This window comes from Trichechus manatus, unplaced genomic scaffold, assembly GCF_000243295.1.
Source record: "Trichechus manatus latirostris isolate Lorelei unplaced genomic scaffold, TriManLat1.0 scaffold00104, whole genome shotgun sequence".
Classification (NCBI taxonomy): Eukaryota; Metazoa; Chordata; class Mammalia; order Sirenia; family Trichechidae; genus Trichechus; species Trichechus manatus.
In genome coordinates this window covers 4,326,531-4,346,376 of record NW_004444040.1, presented here as the reverse complement: position 1 = coordinate 4,346,376, position 19,846 = coordinate 4,326,531, and the positions used below count along the sequence as shown (strand labels likewise).

Below are 19,846 nucleotides of genomic sequence, written 5' to 3'. Positions count from 1 at the left end.
TAGTGACCCTATAGGACACAGTAGAACTGCCCCATAGGGTTTCCAAGGCTGTAAATCTTTATGGAAGCAGACTGCCACATCTTTCTCCTATGGAGCGGCTGGTGGGTTTGAACAGCTGACCTTTTGTTAGCAGCCGAGCACTTAACCACTGTGCCACCAGAGGTCCTTATTAAAATTGTGATAAACACCTCAAATTGTCATTCAAAATGCTGAACAGGATATGTGAGAACCCATTTCTCCATCCCTTTGCCAACAATGATTATTAATATTTAGAATGTTTGTCAGTCTGGTAGATATCAGTGGTACTTCACTGTTTTTTGTAGTGTTTAAGCATATTTTTGTACATTTAATGGATACTTGTAACTTCTGTGAACTGAACATCTACGTCTTATCTTTTTCTTATTGATTTATAGGGGCTCAATATATTAAAGGTATAAATATTTGAAGAGACTTACTTTAAATTCTCAGAAACTGTTTTAGCTTTATTGTAATGTCCTCCAACTGGGTTTGCAGCAGCAATAATGGAAGTTCTTGCAGGGAGGCTACAAACCACTCCAGCCTTGGCAAGGCTAATACTTTGCTGTTCCATGGCTTCTAACAAGGCTTGATGTTGATTCCCCATCTTATCAAATTCATCTATTCCACAGATACCTACAATCACAATAAAGTATACAAACAAAAAATTTTCCTTTGGTCCATTTCCAAATTTCACAGAATGGAAACTGTCCTATAGTAAAGAATCATTTCCATTTTTCTCCAGCAGTTAAAATTATAAAATGCCATACCAAAATCAAAACTCATTGCCATCAAGTCGATTCCGACTCACAGAGATGCTACAAGACAGAGTAGAACTGCCCAACAGGGTTTCCAAGGCTATGAATCTTTATGGAAGCCAACTGCCATGTCTTTCATCCGTGGAGTGGCTGGTGGGTTTAAACCACTGACCTGAATTACTGCTTGTGATAAAATACTTGTTTTACTTAACAAATTTTTATATATTTATTCATTTAGCATTTCCATAGGCAAGGCACTATGTCATGAATCTACTGCCATCAAGTCGTTTTCAACTCATAGTGACCCTACAGGACAGAGCAGAACTGTCCCCTAGGGTTTTTCCAAGGCTGTAATCTTTATGGAAGCAGACTGCCACATCTTTCTCCCACAGACTATGTTGTGAGGGTTCCAAAAATGAATAAGATACGAAAGTGACCTTCAAAACATTTAAGTCTGAAATTCCAATAGATGAAGTAAGATAAATACACATTCAAGACAGCATATTTCAAAAACTGTAAGAGATAGGGAGAATTATATAAGACAGATTATGGGAGGGGAGGTTAAAGGAGGAAGCATCATCTGGAAAAGTTTCAAGAAAACGGTGCTGTTTGAGCTGGGTCTTTTGGGGACAGCAGAGCAGCAGGATTTGGGAAGAAATGCATGGGCTGTACAGTCAGGAGGTGATAATATCCACATGCCTACAATGAAGAACAGTTAATACGACTTTTATTCAAATTTATGTACCAACCACAAATGCAAAAGATGAAGAAATTGAAGATTTTCACCAACTTCTGCAGTTTGAAATTGATCAAACATGCAATCAAGTTGCATTGATAATTACTGGTGATTGGAATGTGAAAGTTGGAAGCAAAGAGGATCAGCAGCTGGAAAATATGGCCTTGGTGATAACAAACGACACATGACAGAATTCTGCAAGACCAACAACTTATTTATTGCAAATACCTTTTTTCAGCAACATAAATAGCAACACGTGGATCATATACAAGTTCAAGTTGAAGGTGAAGAAAATTAAAACAAGTCTGTGAGAGTCAAAATACGACCTTCAGTATATCCCACCTGAATTTAGACACCATCTCAATAACAGATTTCACACATTGAACACTAACCACTGAAGACCAGACGAGTTGTAGAAGGACATCATACATGAAGAAAGCAAAAGGTCATTACAAAGACAGGAAAGAAAGAAAAGACCAAAATGGATGTCAGAAGAGACTCTGAAACTTGCTCTTGAACGTAGAGCTGCTAAAGCGAATGGAAGAAATGATGAAGTAAAAGAGATGAACAGGAGATTTCAAAGGGCAGCTCAAGAAAACAAAGTAAAGTAGTATAATGAAATATGCAAAGACCTGGAATTAGAAAACCAAAAGAGAACAGCTTCAGTGTATCTCAAGCTGAAAGAACTGAAGAAAAATTCAAGCCTCGAGTTGCAATATTGAAGGATTCTACAGGGAAAATACTGAACAACACAGGAAGAATCAAAGAAGATGGAAGAAATAGAGTCACTATACCAAAAAGAACTGGTCAACATTCAACCATTTCAGGAGGTGGCATATGAACAAGAACTGATGGTATTGAAGGAAGAAGTTTAAGCTGCACTGAAGGCATTGGTGGAAAAAAAAAGCCTCCAGGAATTTACAGAATACCAATTGTGATGTTTCAACAAACAGATGCAGCACTGAAGGTGCTCACTCGTCTATGCCAAGAAATTTGGAAGACAGCTACCTGGCCAACCAATTGGAAAAGATCCATGTTTATGCCTATGCCTATTCCAAACAAAGGTGACCCAACTGAATGCAGAAATTATCGAACAATATCATTAATATCACACACAAGTAAAATTTTGCTGAAGATCATTCAAAAGTGGTTGCAGGAGTACACTGACAGGGAACTGCCAGAAATTCAAGCTGGATTCAGAAGAGGATATGGTATGAGGGGTATCATTGCTGATGTCAGATGGATCCCGGCTGAAAGCAGAGAATGTCAGAAAGATGTTCATCTATGTTTTACTGATTATGCAAAGGCATTTGACTGTGTGGATCATAACAAATTATGGATAACACTGCGAAGAATGGGAATTCCAGAACACTTAATTGTGCTTACGAGGAACCTGTACATAGATCAAGGAAGAGGTAGTTGTTCAAACGGAACAAGGGGGATACTGCATGGTTTACAGTCAGGAAAAGTGTGCGTCAGGGTCATATCCTTTCACCATACTTCTTTAATCTGTATACTGAGCAAATACTCTGAGAAGCTGGACTATAAGAAGAAGAACGGGGCATCAAGACTGGAGGAAGACTCATTAACAACCTGCAATATGCAGATGACAGTGAAGAGAACTTCAAGCACTTACTGATGAAGCTCAAAGACTACAGTCTCCAGTATGGATTATACTTCAAAATAAAGAAAACAAAAATCCTCACAACTGGACCAGTAAACGACATCATGATAAATGGAGAAAAGACTGAAGTTGTCAAGGATTTCATTTTACTTGGATCCACAATTACCACCCATGGAAGCAGCAGTCAAGAAATCAAATGATGCATTGCACTGGGCAAATCTGTTGCAAGAGACCTCTTTATAGTGTTAAAAAGCAAAGATGTCACTTTGAGGACTAAGGTGTGCCTGACCCAAGCCATGGTGTTTTCAATCGCCTCATGCATATGAACGCTGGGCAATGAATAAGGAAGACTAAATAACTGTCACCTTTCAATTATGGCACTGGCAAAGTATACTGAATACGTCATGAACTGCCGGAAGAATGAATAAATCTGTCTTGGGAGAAGTACAACCAGAATGCTCCTTAGAAGCAAGGATGGCGAGACTTTGTGTCACATACTTTGGACATGTTATCAGGAGAGATCAGTCCCTGGAGATGGGCATAATGCTTGGTAAAGCAGAAGGTCAGGGAAAAAGAGGAAGACCCTCAATGAGATGGACTGACACGGTGCCCGCAACAATGGGCTTAACTATAACAGTGATTGTCAGGATGGCGCAGGACTGGGCAGTGTTTTGTTCCATTGTGCACAGGGTCACTTTGAGTCAGAACCAACTCGATGGCACCTAATAACAACAGCAGCTTCTGAAATGGTTCAATCCACTTAGTTGGGAACGTGCTCCATGTTCACAGCAGGAGATGCCCGGGCTTTAGCCTGTTCTTGCTGTTCAATGTTAAGGTCTGGTACTTGGCCAGCCTTTCCTACTCTGCTGAGATCCTGGCAGTGGTGTCCTCGAAGGTTTATCTTGATGTTTCTCTGGGTTGCCTGTCACTTTATTAACCCATGCCTCTTAGGAGCTGAAGGTATTATTGGAAATTCTCAAGATTACTAGTATAATTCCTGAGAGGTGGGACAGGGTAGGAATAAAGTCAGGCTGCTTCTTCCTTTGGCTGCCACTTTCAAAGTTTAAAGCAGGAGCTGATAAACTTTTACCACAAAAAGTCAAAAGTAAATATTTTAGGCTTTGCAGGCTACATATGGTCTGTTGCATATTTTTGTTTGTGTGCCATAGTCTGCTGATTCCTGGTATTATGGTAAAAAGTTTAAATTTTGCAAATGTTAAACTCTTTTTCTAGTTAGGCTACAACTGGTAAATCTTATTGCCCTTCCCTCCCCACCTCCCAATAATTCCTTTGCATTTTAACAGTGCTACTTTTACCATCATAGTACCCTGCTTACCTACCGGAAGAGATGGCACTGGGCTCTTCTAACATTCTGCATCTTAAGTCCCATTAGCTGTCTGTATAGCTAAACCTCCAAGTCATCTTCAACTTCTAACTGATGAAAAGTTTGATAGTTTGACAGTTTAACAATGAGCATTGTCTCTTTTATTTGTATATTTTCTTCATCCAGTAACTTAGCAAAATCCTCCACTTTTAATGAGTTGTGTGACAACCAGATAACTGTTTATTGAATTTATTCATTCAGCAAGTATTTATTGACTACTTTCTATGTACCAGGTACTACGTTCTAGGTGTGTAGGATATAGCACTGAATGAAACAGCCAGAATTCCTTGCCCTGTGAAGCTTACATTCTACCTGGTAGAAGGGAGGCAGACAATAAAGAAAAAGTAATCCACACAGTATATGATGAGGTGATAAGAGCTATGGGAAGAAAAAGTAGAGTGGGCTACGAAAAATAGGGTCTGCTGGGGGAAGAGGAGTTACAATTTAAAATATGGTGTTTAGGGAAGACCTCACTGGGGTCATGACATTTGAGCGAAGACTTGAAGGAGTAAAGGGAACAAGCCTTGTAGACTTATCTGGAGGAAGAACATTGCAGGCAGAGGGAATAACAAGCACAAAGGCCCTAAGGCAGGAATGTGTCTGGGGTGCTTACTAGTGTCCAAGGCTCTATGAGGCCAGTGTCACTGGAGAAGAGGAAACAAGGGGGAAGTAGCAGGTGATGAAGCAAAAGAGATGTGATAAAGGGCCAGAATGTAAACGGCTTTGGCCCTTATCAAGAATGCGGCTTTCACTGAGTAAGACAAGGAGCCACTGGAAGGTTTTGAGCAGAAAAACACGATTTAAGTTTTTAATGGAATTACTCTGCTGTGTTAAAAACAGACAGGAGTGGGAAAGGCTGGTTACAGGCATGTGAATTAGGAGATCACAGTGATAAACCATGCCAGAGATGATGGTAGATTGGACTAGGGTGGTAGAAGTGGCTGGATACTGGATATATTTTGAAGGTAGGGCCAAACAAGGCTTGCTGACAGACTGGATGTGGGGTATGAGAAAAAGTCAAAGATGACACCCAATTTTCTGGCCTGAGCAAATAGAAGGATGGAGTTATCATTTACTGAGATGGGGAAGACTGCAAAAACAACAAGTTTAAGAGGAAGATCGAGATTTTGGTTCTGGACATGTTAAGTTTCGGAAACTTATTAGCTATGTAAGTAGAGATACTATGTAGGCAGTAAGAAATATGTGCTCAGAGTTCAGGGGAGAAGTACCATATTTTTATGCAAATAACGTGCTCGGTATACGTTTTTTGCCAACTGCTATGCCAGAACGGTTTTACTTAATTTTATCATTTCTGTGTGTTGTATGTGTGGGTTCATTATTTACGTGGGAGTATTATTTGCAAAAAAAGATACAGTAAAACAGTGGCGTAGCTGTTGGCAAGAAAAATGTGTAATGCATGTGTTATTTGCATAAAAATACAGTACAAGCTGGGAATACAAATTTCAGAATTTTGAGCATATAGGAAGGTAAGGCCATGAGACTATGTAAGATCACCAAGAAGGTAGGTAGACCTAGAAGACAAAAAGTCCAAGAACTATGTACCCTGAGGTACCAGTCAGTTAAGAGATTAGGGAGATGAAGAACCAGTAAAGACTGAGAAGGATGAAGTTATCTAGTGAGTGAAGTTAAAAAGAAAACCAAAAGGGTGTGGTGTCCTGGAAACCAAGGAGAGAAAATGTTTCAAAAGGGCAAGAGTGATCAATTGTTTAATGTGGCCAACAGGGATTTAGAAATGTAGAGGTCACTGGCAAATGGGAATGAATAAATGATCTTAATTTGACTAGAATCTGAGCAGTGCCTAACAAAGGCACAAGAACATGTTTTCCTAATAGGGTTAAAGCATCACAAAAAGAAACTTAGGTAGCAAAACCCAATGTGGATATTCCTTCTTGCTGAGCTTTCCAACTGGATTTCTTTATAAACTATCAATCAAATCCCTCCCCCCAAAAAACCTGATGAAATGGGTTAAAATACAGCAAAGGCTTACAAATTCTAAACTACTACTAAAATCCTAGTAAAGTTACAGATCTAAACTCTCACTGAAAAGTCCTCTGAGCGCTAAGAATAACATTCACCTTCTTTTCAATTCCAAGGTATCTAGAACTATTCTAAGCAAAATAATAATAATACATTCAAGAAGTATACCTCTGTGCTAGGCGATGGGAATATGGCAGTCAAGATAAACAAATCCCACCCCACAGGGAGTTTAACATAAAGCTTTAAAACAAATGATCACAAATGTGATAAGTGGTGTGAAATGGGAAGTGTAGGAATCTATACCTCTTTTACCTAATTAATTTTTATGTATAATTGTATCTGCTGTAAGATTCTGGAAATGAATGATATTAAGCACCAGTTTCAATTCTGCAGTATAAATAAAAATGATAGTGGTATACTTCCTGTTATTATTCCTGACCAAAAAGAAAACCAAACCTGCTGCCATCGAGTCAATTCTGACTCACAGCAACCCTACAGGACACGGTAGAACTGCCCCATAGGGTTTCCAAGGAGCAGCTGGTAGATTCGAACTGCCGACCGTTTGGTTAGCAGCCAAGCTCTTAACCACTGTGCCACCAGGGCTCCTGACACTTATTACCAATTCATTGCTTAGGATAGTGCTGTCCAAATGCCTCTTGAATCAAATGTAAAGAAATGAAGTGAAAAGGAAAGGGCTTTATACAACAACAAAAACGTCTCAAAATCATGGATTATTATTATTCCCTTTGTCTCTCACCTTGATCACCAAGTACCAGGGCACCAGCTTCCAAAGTAAAATCTCCAGAGGAACTGTCTTTTGAAAGAGTCACAGTCAGACCAGAGGTGGTAGTGGTGTTACCACAAACATATACGCCACGTGGAGCAACGTTGCACGCTGCCTTAAAAAAAAAAAAAGTTTAACAGAATCATCCAAAGCAAAAAGGAAATAATGGCTAATAGTAATTGCTCAACAAATGTTAGCTACATTCCAGGTATTGGTGTAAGAGCTTTACTATATAATCAATCTTAAACCACTGTAAGAAGAAGGTATCAGCACATCCCCATTTACCAATGTGGAAACTGAGGCCCATGGAGAGTTCAAACAGAAAAACATTAAGCATCCATTTTAACTTCTAAAGCTCCAATGCGTCTTTAAACATCTAGTAATAAAATGGCTCAGTAATATAATAAGACACACTAGGAGTAAACCGGACTTCCATCTGTAATACACTAATTAAAAAGTTACACAAACACACACATACAATGCTACAAAAGACAGAAAATAAACCTGTGACAATTCAGAGCCCCACAGCCATATTTTCCTGCATATTCTGACTAAGTGTCCTCTTCATTTTCATCATCAACTGTTTTACCCTATAACTATACTCTCTGCCTCAAGTGTTGTTAGGCTTCTGAGCAAGTGCTTAGTTAGAACAGAATTTGAATTAAAGGGGGGAAAAAAAAAGATAGACCCAACTGACCAAAAACAACGACACACGGATTAAATGTCAGATTAGGAACAGAAGTGAAGACTGGCTAAACACAGGAATAAAGGCTGACTCTAACACAAAGGACAGGGAGTTTGTAATATAATTCGTAAAAGCAAAGCAGTTCTCAGGCCTGGCTGCACATCACAATCACCTGTGGAGGATTATATGCCTACAGACAATAAGGCCCTAACCTGGAGACTCTTAATTCAGTTGGCCTGGGGCAGGCCAAAGGAGCCCTGGTGGTGCAGTGGTTAAAGCACTCAGCTGCCAACCAAAACATCAGTGGTTCGAATCCACCAGCCGCTCCGTGGCAGGCTGCTTCCATAAAGATTTATAGCCTTGGAAACCCTAAGGGGTCGCTATAAGTCAGAATCGACTCGATGGCAGTGGATTTGGGGGCAGGCTACAGTATTTTCAAAGAGCTCCAAAGATGATTTTGATATGCAGTCAGAGTTCATAACTCCTGAACAAATGATTCAGCAGCCATCAGGACTACAAAGGGCCAGGGAGCCCCTGGTCTGGAGGTCATATTTTTCAACAAGGGCAGAGGGGAGAATGCACATTCTTAGAACTGACATTAAGGCTGGTTTGCCAAAAGCTGTCACTCTGTCATAAGAAACTACACATATTCCAACAAGTAGCACCTTTTGAGGCCATCATAAGCTTTGTAGGGGATAACCACCAAATTCTGAATGGAAGAGACAGAATGTTTTTGGGGACCAACAACTGACTGGTCACAGTCAGTTGCCTTGCTTTGGACTCGGAGAGAAGCAGCAGAGGTAGATAAGGACAGGTCTCTGTCAGATCCCACCTAACACCCAGTATAGCATGTAGTTGCCGGAAGGGAAACTGGGGCAACTCTGCTTTTACTTCCTTGAACTATTCTGTTCATAGGTGAGATCATGTTGCAACAATAAAGACTAGTAAAGCAAGGCTACATACAAAAAAAAGGGGAGGGGGGAGTAGGGGTTAGGAAAATGGTTAATGTTTCACAACAGTTGGTGTCTCAACACACCAGCATGCCTGTGCAGTCACAGGCAGACTGACTTGGTTTGAAAATACGGTCAGATACAAGTTATAAAATAACACTCACATAGACCCCAGAGTTCACTCATACCACCAGACAAACTATCTTCTGGAACACAAATACTACATGCTTTGAGAAAATTCTCTTGTGAATCATTCATGCATTTTATAAGCAAAAGGTCAAATACTAAATGACTGATTTCCTACTTGTAGCATCTGACTCTTTCCCAAGCCCGGATCTCCAACAACAAGGATGTGTGGGTCTCCTCGAATTGGCATTCTGTTTTTGTCATCTGCATATTTCTGGCTTCCTCCGAAGAGTGCTAATGTCAAACCTGCTTTGACAAGCTTGAGTGTGAAAAAAAAGGAAAAAAATATAAAGATGACTCAAAAGAGGTACTCCTCCTATGTATACAAAATTTATTTGTTTGGGGCTTTTATTTTCTTGAAGCATGAGTGCACTTTCTTCTTGTTTCAAGTCTAAAAATGTAAACTTATATAATATAAACAATTAATAAACAAAAATTAGAGAACAAATTAAAATCAGAGAGGCATCGTGTAAGTCATTGAGTTGAGACCTACTTTCAAGGCATGAATCCACTCCACAAAAAAGAGAAATTTTTTAGCTTCTGCTTTAACACTTTCAATGTCCAGAGTCACTTTAAAGGAAACCCACTGCTATCTAATTGGTAGGCCGTTTTTATTACAAAGGAGTCTCTGGGTGATCTAAAGGGTTAATGTACTCGGCACTAACTGAAAGTTAGGAGGTTCAAATCCACCCAGAGGTGCCACAGAAGAAAGGCTCAGTGATCTATTTCTGAAAAATCAGCCACTGAAAAACCCTACAGAGCACAGTTCTACTCTGACACACACAAGGTCACAGTGAGTCAGAACTGACTCCACAGCAACTGGTTTTTGGCTTTTTTGAATTTTTTTTTATTACAGGGGGCTATAGTTTGTCTCCCATACCATTCATTTATGGAGAATAAAGATTCATATTAAAATATGAATAACTAGCCAACAGAAATTACTTATTATTGTAAAGTCTTTACATGTTATTTTTGTCAACGTTATGTATTTTTGAGTAAAGATGAAATAAAACACTTACTTCATGACCAAAAATGACAGGGCAAAGCGAGCTGAAAAATAGAATATAACTTATTAAAAATAAAAAATCAAATTCCAACTTAAACTTCATTGATCCCTTATAATATCTATAATCTGACTGACTTGCTTTATTTAGCTTCAAAAAAGAAAAAAAATTGCCTCCCCTCAAAAACTCAAGAAAGCTCATTCTAACACTAAATTTCTCAAAATTCTTAGTCTGTAAAGGGAAGAATACTTTAAAAACTGTGCCTTTGTAACAGAGACAGGATACTTCTTGTAAAGCATCTTAAAGTAACCAAATACACTTCTGACCTTTTTCTAGAACTAACTTTTAAAATGTATCATAATCATGGTCTTTCACTTCAGGATTTGAATGTATTTTATTGAATACACATCTTTAGACCTGCAAGGCCAAGCCACTGAAAGGAGACTAAAGTGTGAACTGAGTACATAATATTTTTAAATGGGATAAAATTTTCATTTTTTCAGTTCAGTTCAAAGAGTCAGAATAAATAAGACCACTTATGAATATAAAGAAATACAGTCACACTTATCAGTTGAACAAACAGAAATGTACAGGATGGAAGAGATACAATCAGGAATGATAATGTGACCCATGATCCCTTTCTAATATCTGCAGACTCTTGCAGAGGCTGTTGGTGTCCCACCCATATCCCGCTGACACTCATTGTTCAGCACCTTCCTTCATAATCACTGCTGGCTTCCTACCAAGCACCTGCCTGTTTGCCTAAGGGCTTGAGATGGCAACAGAAGCATCATCAGCAAGCAGGCTGGTCAGGTCGGAAGTGCTGGGACGTTTAATATCCCTGGGAGTAGACCTAAATCGACAGTCTCAGATAGAAAAAATACTAAGGCTAATCCTACACAGTCTAGTGTCCTGGAGGCCTCAGGACAATTAAACACCAAATGCTAGTGGTAACCTGTTCTCATTAAGGCACCATACACTGCCTTCCCTTCTCTGTCTCACTTCCCCACTTCCCTACCAGTGCTTCGGGATCGCCTCCCACATAAACTTGTTAGGTGCCGTCAAGTCGGTTCTGACTCATAGTGACCCTGTGTACAAAAGAATAAAACAGTGCCCGATCCTGCACCATCCTCACAATCACTGTTATGCTTGAGCCCACTGTTGCAGCCACTGTGTCAATTCATCTCCTGGAGGGTCTTCCTCTTTTTCGCTGACCCTCTACTTTACCAAGCATGATGTCCTTCTCCAGGGACTGGTCCCTCTTGATAACATGTCCAAAGTACATGAGAAGAAGTCTTGCCATCCTCACTTCTAAGGAGCATTCTGGCTGTACTTCTTCCAATACAGATGTGTTTGTTTTTCTGGTAGCCCATGGTATGTTCAATATTCTCTGCCAACACCATAATTCAGAGGCATCAGTTCTTTAGTCTTCCTTAGTCATTGTCCAGCTTTCACATGCATGAGGTGACTGAAAATACCATGGCTTGGGTCAGGTGCACCTTAGTCCTCAAGGTGACATCTTTGCTTTTTAACACTTCAGAGGTTTTTTGCAGCAGATTTGCCTAATTCAATACTTCGTTTGATTTCCTGACTGCTGCTTCCGTGGGCGTTGATTGTGAATCCAAGTAAAATGAAATCCTTGACAACTTCAATATTTTCTGTTTACCATGATGCTGTGCTCTTTGAACTTCATCAGTAAGTGATTCAAGTCCTCTTCACTTTCAACAAGCAAGGTTGTGTCATTACACATCCTAGGTTGTTAATGAGTCTTTCTCCAATCCTGATGCGGCATCCTTCTTCAGATAGTTCTTCATCTCCGATTATTTGCTCAGCATACAGATTGAATAAGTATGGTAAAAGAATACAACCCTACAACACATCTTTCCTGACTTTAAACCACGCAGTATCCCCTGGTTCTGTTCGAACGACTGCCTCTTGGTCCATGTACAGGTTCCATATGAGCACAATTAAAGTGGTCTGGAATTCCCATTCTTTGCGAAGTTATCCATAATTTGCTATGATCCACACAGTCGAATGCCTTTGCATAGTCACTAAAACACAGGAAAATATCTTTCTGGTATTCTCTGCTTTCAGCCAGGATCCATCTGACATCAGCAATGATATTCCTCGTTCCCCATCGTCTTGTAAATCCTGCTGGAATTTCTGGCTGTTCCCTGTCGATGTACTACTGCAACCATTTTGAATTTTACTTGCATGTGATATTAATGATATTGTTCGATAATTTCTGCATTCTGTTGGATCACCCTTCTTTGGAATGGACACAAATATAGATCTCTTCCAGTTGGTTATCCAGGTAGCTGTCTTCCAAGTTTCTTGGCATAGGCGAGTGAGTCAAATCATTGACTTAGTCTGTGCTTCTGAGGGAACCCAAACTAAAACAGAACCTACCACTGTCTTCTCCTTTCTCCTTTCATGGTCCTCCATTGTTCATTCAGCATGGGTGGGCAAACTTTTTCTTAAAGGGCCAGAAAGTAAATACTTTTGGCTTTGCAGACCATAAAGTCTCAATCACAGCCATTTAACTTGTAGTGTGAAAGTAGTCACAGACAACATGTAAGTGAATGGGTGGACCTGTGTGCCAATAAAACTTTACAAACTAGGCAGCCCACCTACTTTGCCAGTTCCTACTGAATTAACAAATGGAAGACCATGAAGTATCTAGTTTTGATGCTGAAATCAAAAGAAAACTATGGCAATAAAACCCAAGGTTTTCATATTAATTTATTTTTTGTAAATTGACAGCTTGAACCCATCTACCAGCACCACATAAGAAAGGCCTGGCAATCTGCTTCCATAAAGATTATAACCAAGAAAACCCTGTGGAGCAGTACTACTCTGTAACATATGAGGTCACCATGAGTCAGAATCAACTTGATGACAACAACAGCAGCAAGAACAACAACAAAGGAATCAACCAAAGAAGTGTTCTGATCCTCAAGCAGGCTGTTCCTTGGTTACTTGCTCACAGATCACACCCCCACCTTGGCCAGGAGAATCCTCTCTTTGGGTGGATTTGAATGGCTATCAATTCAGAAGGAAATCTCTAAGAGTTTAAGGACAAAGAGCCCTTGAAGAACTATTTGAGGTATTTTACTCAGTCTGCTAATTAACAATTAACGTATTAAAGGCAGAAAGCAAAAGTGTCAGTTTTAGAGCCCAAAGCCTAAGCCTAACAAAAAAACATGACAAGATCACTATTTCTATTACAATGAATTTCAAAACCTTCTCAATTCTTTACCTCTCAATGTAGGGACATGTGTCATCTCATATCTCTCATTTTCCCCTATTCAAATTATGAAAAAAAAAAATTATCAAAATAACAGCACCATTTGTCACCACAGTATGACAAACTGATAGACAAGTGGTATTTTCAATAACCTCATGCATTCGAAAGCTGGATAATGAATAAGGAAGACTGAAGAACTGATGCCTTTCAATTACGGTGTTGGTGAAGAATATTGAATATGCCATGGACTGCCAGAAAAACGAACATATCTGTCTTGGAAGAAGTACAGCTAGAATGCTTCTTAGAAGTGAGGATGGCGACACTTCGTCTCATATACTTTGGACATGTTATCAGGAGGGCCATGTCCCTGGAGAGGGACATCACACTTGGTTAAGTAGTGGGTCAGTGAAAAAGTGGAAGATCCCCAACGAGATGAAATGACACAGTGGCTGCAGCAATGGGCTCCAACATAGCAACGACTGTGAGGATGGCACAGGACCTGGTACTGTTTTGTTCTGTTGTACACAGGGTCGCTATGAGTCAGAACCAACTTGACGGCACCTAACAACAATTACGTTAAGTAAAAAGGAGCTCTGGTGGCACAATGGTTAAGCACTTGGCTGTTAACCAAAAAGTTGATGGATCAATCCAACCAGCCTCTCTGAGGGAGACAGATGTGGCAGTCTGCTTCTGTAAAGATTTACAGCCTTGGAAACCCTATGGGGCAGTTCTACTCTGTACTATAGAGCTGCTATGAATCAGAATCGACTCAAGGGCAACAACGGCTCTTGTTCTGGAAATTATGTTAAGTACATTACAAAATCTCACTTAATCCTTAGAATAACCCTCTAAGGTAGTTATTATTTCCATTTTAAGATGATAAAACAGGGAGAAGTTAAGTAGCATGCCCAATATCACACTGGAAGTATGTGGCAGAAACAGGATTATAATTTAGGTTTTTTTACAAAGAGAAGCTCTTAACCCCTAAAAGCTAAAGAAATGCGTCTTCTTTAATTTGCTTCTTCCTTCTCTACTATATGATAATAACATGGGAATTAAGAATATTATGAATACATATTGACTGAAAGAGACTCCTAACTGAATCCCTTTCTTGCTTTCTAAAATTAAACAAAAAACCTACATACAACTAACTGAAATGGTTTGGAATTCACTGTCCCCTCACTCTTCTATTGAGTGCTGTCATTATCTTCAACATAGTAAATTTTCCTTATTGTTTCAACCAAACCAAAAAACCAAACCCGTTGCCGTCAAGTCAATTCCGACTCATAGCGACCTTATAGGACAGAGAAGAACTGCCCCATAGGGTTTCCCAGGAGCGGCTGGTGGATTAAAAATGCCCACCTTTTGGTTAGCAAGGTCAGCAAACTTTCTCAGTCAAGTGCCAGATAGTGAGTATCTGTGAACCACTGTTTTCTATCAACAACTACCCAACTCTGCTATCGTAGCACAAACTGGTCACAGACAATATGCAAACAAATCAGCATGGCCACTTTCTAATAAAACTTTATGAATCGAAACTGAAATTTAAATTTCATATAATTTTATGTGTCATGAAAGTCTTCTGATTTTTTTCCCCACCATTTAAACATGTAAAAACCATTCCTCGTTCACAGACAGCACAAAAACGGGGATTTAACTCGTGTATTGTAGTTTGCCAACCATTCTCACTTCAGTTTTTTGTTACCTGTAGCCAAGAACATCCCGACATGCACATATTTAATAAAACTGTAGATAACCTCATACATACTTGACAATGAGCTTAAACAGATTTTCTTCAGCTTGAATCTCTTGGATGGCATAAAGGTCTTTAAGTGAGAACTCCATCAATGTTCCATGCTTAGACCCACTCTCTGAAGTCTTTGTTTTCTGCCCTTTGCTATTGCTAACAGAATTTGCTTCAATGTACAGAAGGAACATGCATTTGTCATTCTTATTTCGAGAGCCTGTAAATTTAAATACAATAAAATTAATATTTTTATTTTCCCTACAAAGATTCCACTAGAAAGTAAAAGAAGGGCACAGTGAGCTATGAATAAACCTTTATTTCAAAGGAAAGTTTCATCTTATATAAGAAACAAGGGATTCCCCCCAAATTGATGGAGATTCAGAAGTATCTAAAAAACAAATCATTACTGAGGGACAATCAAAAGGAGGAAAAGAGTTCTGCTATACCTTCTTCAGCATTGGAGACTTTGACAATTCCCGTAATAGTCACTGTGTCTCCTGGGACACAGCTATCCACAAGATCGTGAACAAGCTCACATTCTATTGTTCGGGGAATCCGACCTGCTTCTCGGTGATCATCAGACATTAGCTCCTGGATTCTAAGAAGTTCAACAATATTCAGTTAGGACACTTTCTGCCTTTGGGTTATTTCTTCAACATACTAACCACTCAGGGTCCACGTGGTACTGAGTTAGCTAAAGAACAGACTGGGGCGGGGGGAGTTCAATGGTGCGTCTAAAATTACTTCAGTGGTTTCCAGTTCAGGATGGCAGAATGAGCACATGCATTTGCTTACCTCCCTCCAAAATGCACATCAAAATAATAGTCACTAAAACAGTGAAGAGACGTTCTGGGGCATGCAGAGGTGTCATTAGCAAACGAGGTATTAGTGATAGCCAAACTAGTAAAAAATGTCTGCCTTGAGCATTCTGCTCTTTCAAGAACTATCTATATGGAATCAAAGTGATAAAAGCAACTCTAAAGATTAGGTAGAAACCCTAGGGCGCAGTGAGTTTATGTTAAGGCGGGAGGAACAACTCAAAAGAAGGGTGAGAATGGTTGCACAACTTGAACAATGTAATCAATGTCACTGAATGGTACATGTAGAAATAGTTGAATTGGTGTATGTTTTGCTGTGTATATTCTCAACAACAACAAAATAAATTTTAAAAAGAGAGAGATTAATGAGATTTTAGAAGACAGTAAATGGAAAAGTATTAATACATAAAACAAAATAAAGCCCAGAATACACACAGGGAAAAGGTTAACAAGAGAAGTGGGAGCCAATGTTCTCAGCAGAGCCCTAGAGAGGTTTCCAACTTGAAGTCAGCAGGAATGGAGAAATGGAAGAAAATAGGATAATCAACATAAAGACAAGTCATGGAATAGCTGCTGAGAATTTTTCTGGAAAGGGGTGGACTGGTGGGTAGGGAAAGAATGATGGCATTTCAGCAAAGACATGATGCTTTACCCTCTGGCAAAAACCAGAGCAGTTTTAAGGAAATAGACTCATCGGCCCTGTGAGCAGAGCTGTGTCAAGTAAGGATATTAGAGCGCGAGGAAAAAGCCTCTTCAGAGGGGCTAAACCCTAATTCAAACCACATTCATAAAGCAAAACCTGATAGTCAAAACCCCTACTTTCTTATTCAGGGGTGAGGCCTTGTGAGGAAAAAAAATCCTACCTACAAAAAGCAAAGGAAACCTATCCTAGCTATGCCAAATAATCTCTCACTCTTCATCAGACTTTTGCTAAAATGAGAAAACAGAAAAACAAGAGAAAATAGTCAAATATTCTAGAGTAAAAGACAGTATCTAGAACAAAATCGGGATGATGACACAACTGGATGCATCTTCATTAAGTTTCAGAACATCATGGATAAAAAGATTACAAAGAAGGGGAAAAGTCCCGTCTTCTCAAAGGAATGAGAATAAGACCTCCATCAGACATCTCATCCACATCACTGGATGCAAAGGACAAGATAGTACAGGCCACAGGGAAAATTAGAACATAGTACTATTCTATAGCCAGGCAAACTCTTACTCCAGTCTAAGAACAAAAAATAAAAATATTTTCAGACATGCAAGGACCCAGAAAGTTTTACTTCCCATGCACTTCTGGAAAATTTACTAGAAAAGCAAAGAAGGAATCTACAAAAATGAAAAACAAGGCTCAAGAAAACAGTGGGCCTAACCCAGTAGTGCAATGAGGCAAAATTCCAGCATGACAACAGGACTGCAGGTCTGGAGAACAACTGAACCAGACTCAAGGAGAGCTCAGGAAGGTTTTTTTGTTTTTGTTTTTTAAGGTAGATTTCGTGTATCCCACACTGTATTTAGGAGAGAAGGGAAAATTGTGGTGATATGGTGGAGGCATACTTTAAGAAGTAAAATTAGCATTTAGAAACCTTAGGAAAAATAAACTGCTATACAACAAAGCTACAATCCAAACATGAAGCACACTAAAACATGAGAAAATTCTGAACAACCAGTGGAGTATAAGAAAATATAGTTCATTTGACTTTAATGCTTAAATCATTTTCCATTAAGGGGCAAAGGAAAAAAACAAACAAGCAAACCCAAAAAACAAAAAAATCCAGTGGCAAAAAATTACATTTCCTTTTCTTCGCATCTGATCACTTTACGTAGTTCTGTGTTGAACAACCTTTACATTATCATAAAGATGTAAATGCTGTTTATCGTTTTTGTTAGACGAGATGTATAAGCAAAACATAATAGACAATTAGGGTTAGAAAACAGAAGGTAAATGTTGGCAATTTAAAAGTAATATCACAGGGGAGAAAAGTCTAGAGATGGAAGGGGGAGAACTAAAACCAAGTACTAAGTCTCTAACATCCTCAGCTCATGATGTAGCGAGCATGCACTGAAGTGAAGGAAGAAAGAGATGCAAGAATGTTATCTGTCCTTATATATAAGGCAGCTAGGACTCTCTACACTGATACAATTTTTTAAAACATATACATGTATTACTTTAATTAACGGAAACCCTGGTGGCATAGTGGTTAAGTGCTATAGCTGTTAACCAAAAAGTTGGCAGTTCGAATCCAGCAGGTGCTCCTTGGAAACTCTATGGGGCAGTTCTACTCTGTCCTATAGGGTTGCTGTGAGTTGGAATCAACTTGACGGCAACGGGTTTGATTTTTTTTTTTTTTTTTACTTTAATTAAAACTTTTATCTGCTTAAATAATTATTGTAAGTACAGTCACTGAATGTTAAAAAAGTAAGTTTGGAATAAATTCAATATATATCTATATTAGTCTCCCAGTTCCTTTCAGGTCCCAGCCAGGTATTAGCATCCCACCAACCTGTACTACTTCAAATCCTGAACCGTGGTTACTCACCACGCTCACCCTCAGTGCTCACTCAAAAACCAGCACAGCAGAAAGAGAAGTCTCAGAATGATACAACATGCTCAAATTATCTTACTTTAATAAATTAGATTTTTAGACTTTTCTCATTAAAAAAATATGGATCTGTCCCATTTAGAAATGTTTTAAAACAGACAAACAGAAGGAAGAAAATAACGATGATTCTAATCTCACCTCCCAGAGACCACACTCTCAACATGTTTTTGTATTTCTTGCCAGTGTTTTTTTTATTTTTTTATTTTTAAAAATAAAAATAACACCAGGAGTGTACAAAATTCAGGAATGTATAGCAGATAACATTATGTAACTAGCATTTTCGCAAAATGACTTCTTAAAAAAAATTTTATTTCATTTTTAAATATTCTCCTGCAACATTATCTTTAGTGGCTACATGATAATCTATGGTACCACCATCCTTTCAATCTTTTTTTTTAGATGATTAGGCTGTTTCAAATTTTTTGTTATCAACACTGTGAAAATATATTTTCAGCAAGCTATTTCTGCACATATTATTCTCATCAGAATAACTCCTAGAACTGGGAATTTAATCCACCAGGGCCACCCCAACCAAGCCTCAGAAAAAAACAGAAATATACTACAGATAGCAGGAAGGAGACCTTTCTTCTAGGGCAAAAGTCCCTTTAGCCATAGAAGAAAACAATTATGTAAGCTAATTCCGTATTGACAAAATTTTACTGTTTAGCTAACTCGTTAATTTAAAATAAACTCGAGTGTTTTTGAGTATTACTTTTAAAGATTTAAAAAAAAAAAAGTTTAAATAACCTCCCTTTCTCAAAAGTTTATTGCTAAGTTTGATTTCCTCATATTAGGAGATCATCATTCAAATTCAATTAAAATATTTAAATTTTCTCATCTGCTATTTTTAACTCAATGTAGAGATTCTGTTCAGATACATTAAATCATTCTGATACGTCTCTGCATATACACTGCTGTGAACCTCACAGCACCTCTGAGGCCCCCATCACCCTCTTCAGTGGTGAAAGTCTCACCAACGTGGGCTGGAAACCAGGCTTCACCACTCACAGGGCACATGATCACACTTAAGTCTTAAATATTTCCTCTTTTATAAAACAGGGACAAGGCCACAACCCTGAAGGGATTTTGTGTAGATCAAATGGGGTATCTGTAAAGATCTTAGCACGGTGTACAGTAATTATTACATATGTTGTCCTTGGTTTTTACAGGGCAGAAGAGAGATGAAGCCAGGACAGTACTTGGTGGCCAGTCAGCTCACTTTTCCCCTGGGTTAAGTTTTTTAGGATTACACACACACACACACACACACACACACACACACACACACACACAGACACACACACACA

General features: G+C 38.9%; 1 protein-coding gene across 7 annotated transcripts in view; it reads right to left on the bottom strand.

Annotated features, from left to right (window-relative positions):
- MCM8 (minichromosome maintenance 8 homologous recombination repair factor) overlaps positions 1-19,846 on the bottom strand; it is a 65,909-nt gene that overhangs the window by 12,416 nt on the left and 33,647 nt on the right. For all 7 annotated transcript variants that reach the window (XM_023737548.1, XM_004383079.2, XM_023737549.1 and 4 more), the window contains 6 exons: positions 15,565-15,716; positions 15,140-15,335; positions 10,140-10,170; positions 9,239-9,379; positions 7,273-7,414; positions 456-651 (listed from right to left, as the gene is read on the bottom strand). In XM_023737548.1, the coding sequence (XP_023593316.1) occupies positions 456-651; positions 7,273-7,414; positions 9,239-9,379; positions 10,140-10,170; positions 15,140-15,335; positions 15,565-15,716 (858 nt within the window). The remainder of the gene's footprint in view (positions 1-455; positions 652-7,272; positions 7,415-9,238; positions 9,380-10,139; positions 10,171-15,139; positions 15,336-15,564; positions 15,717-19,846) is intronic.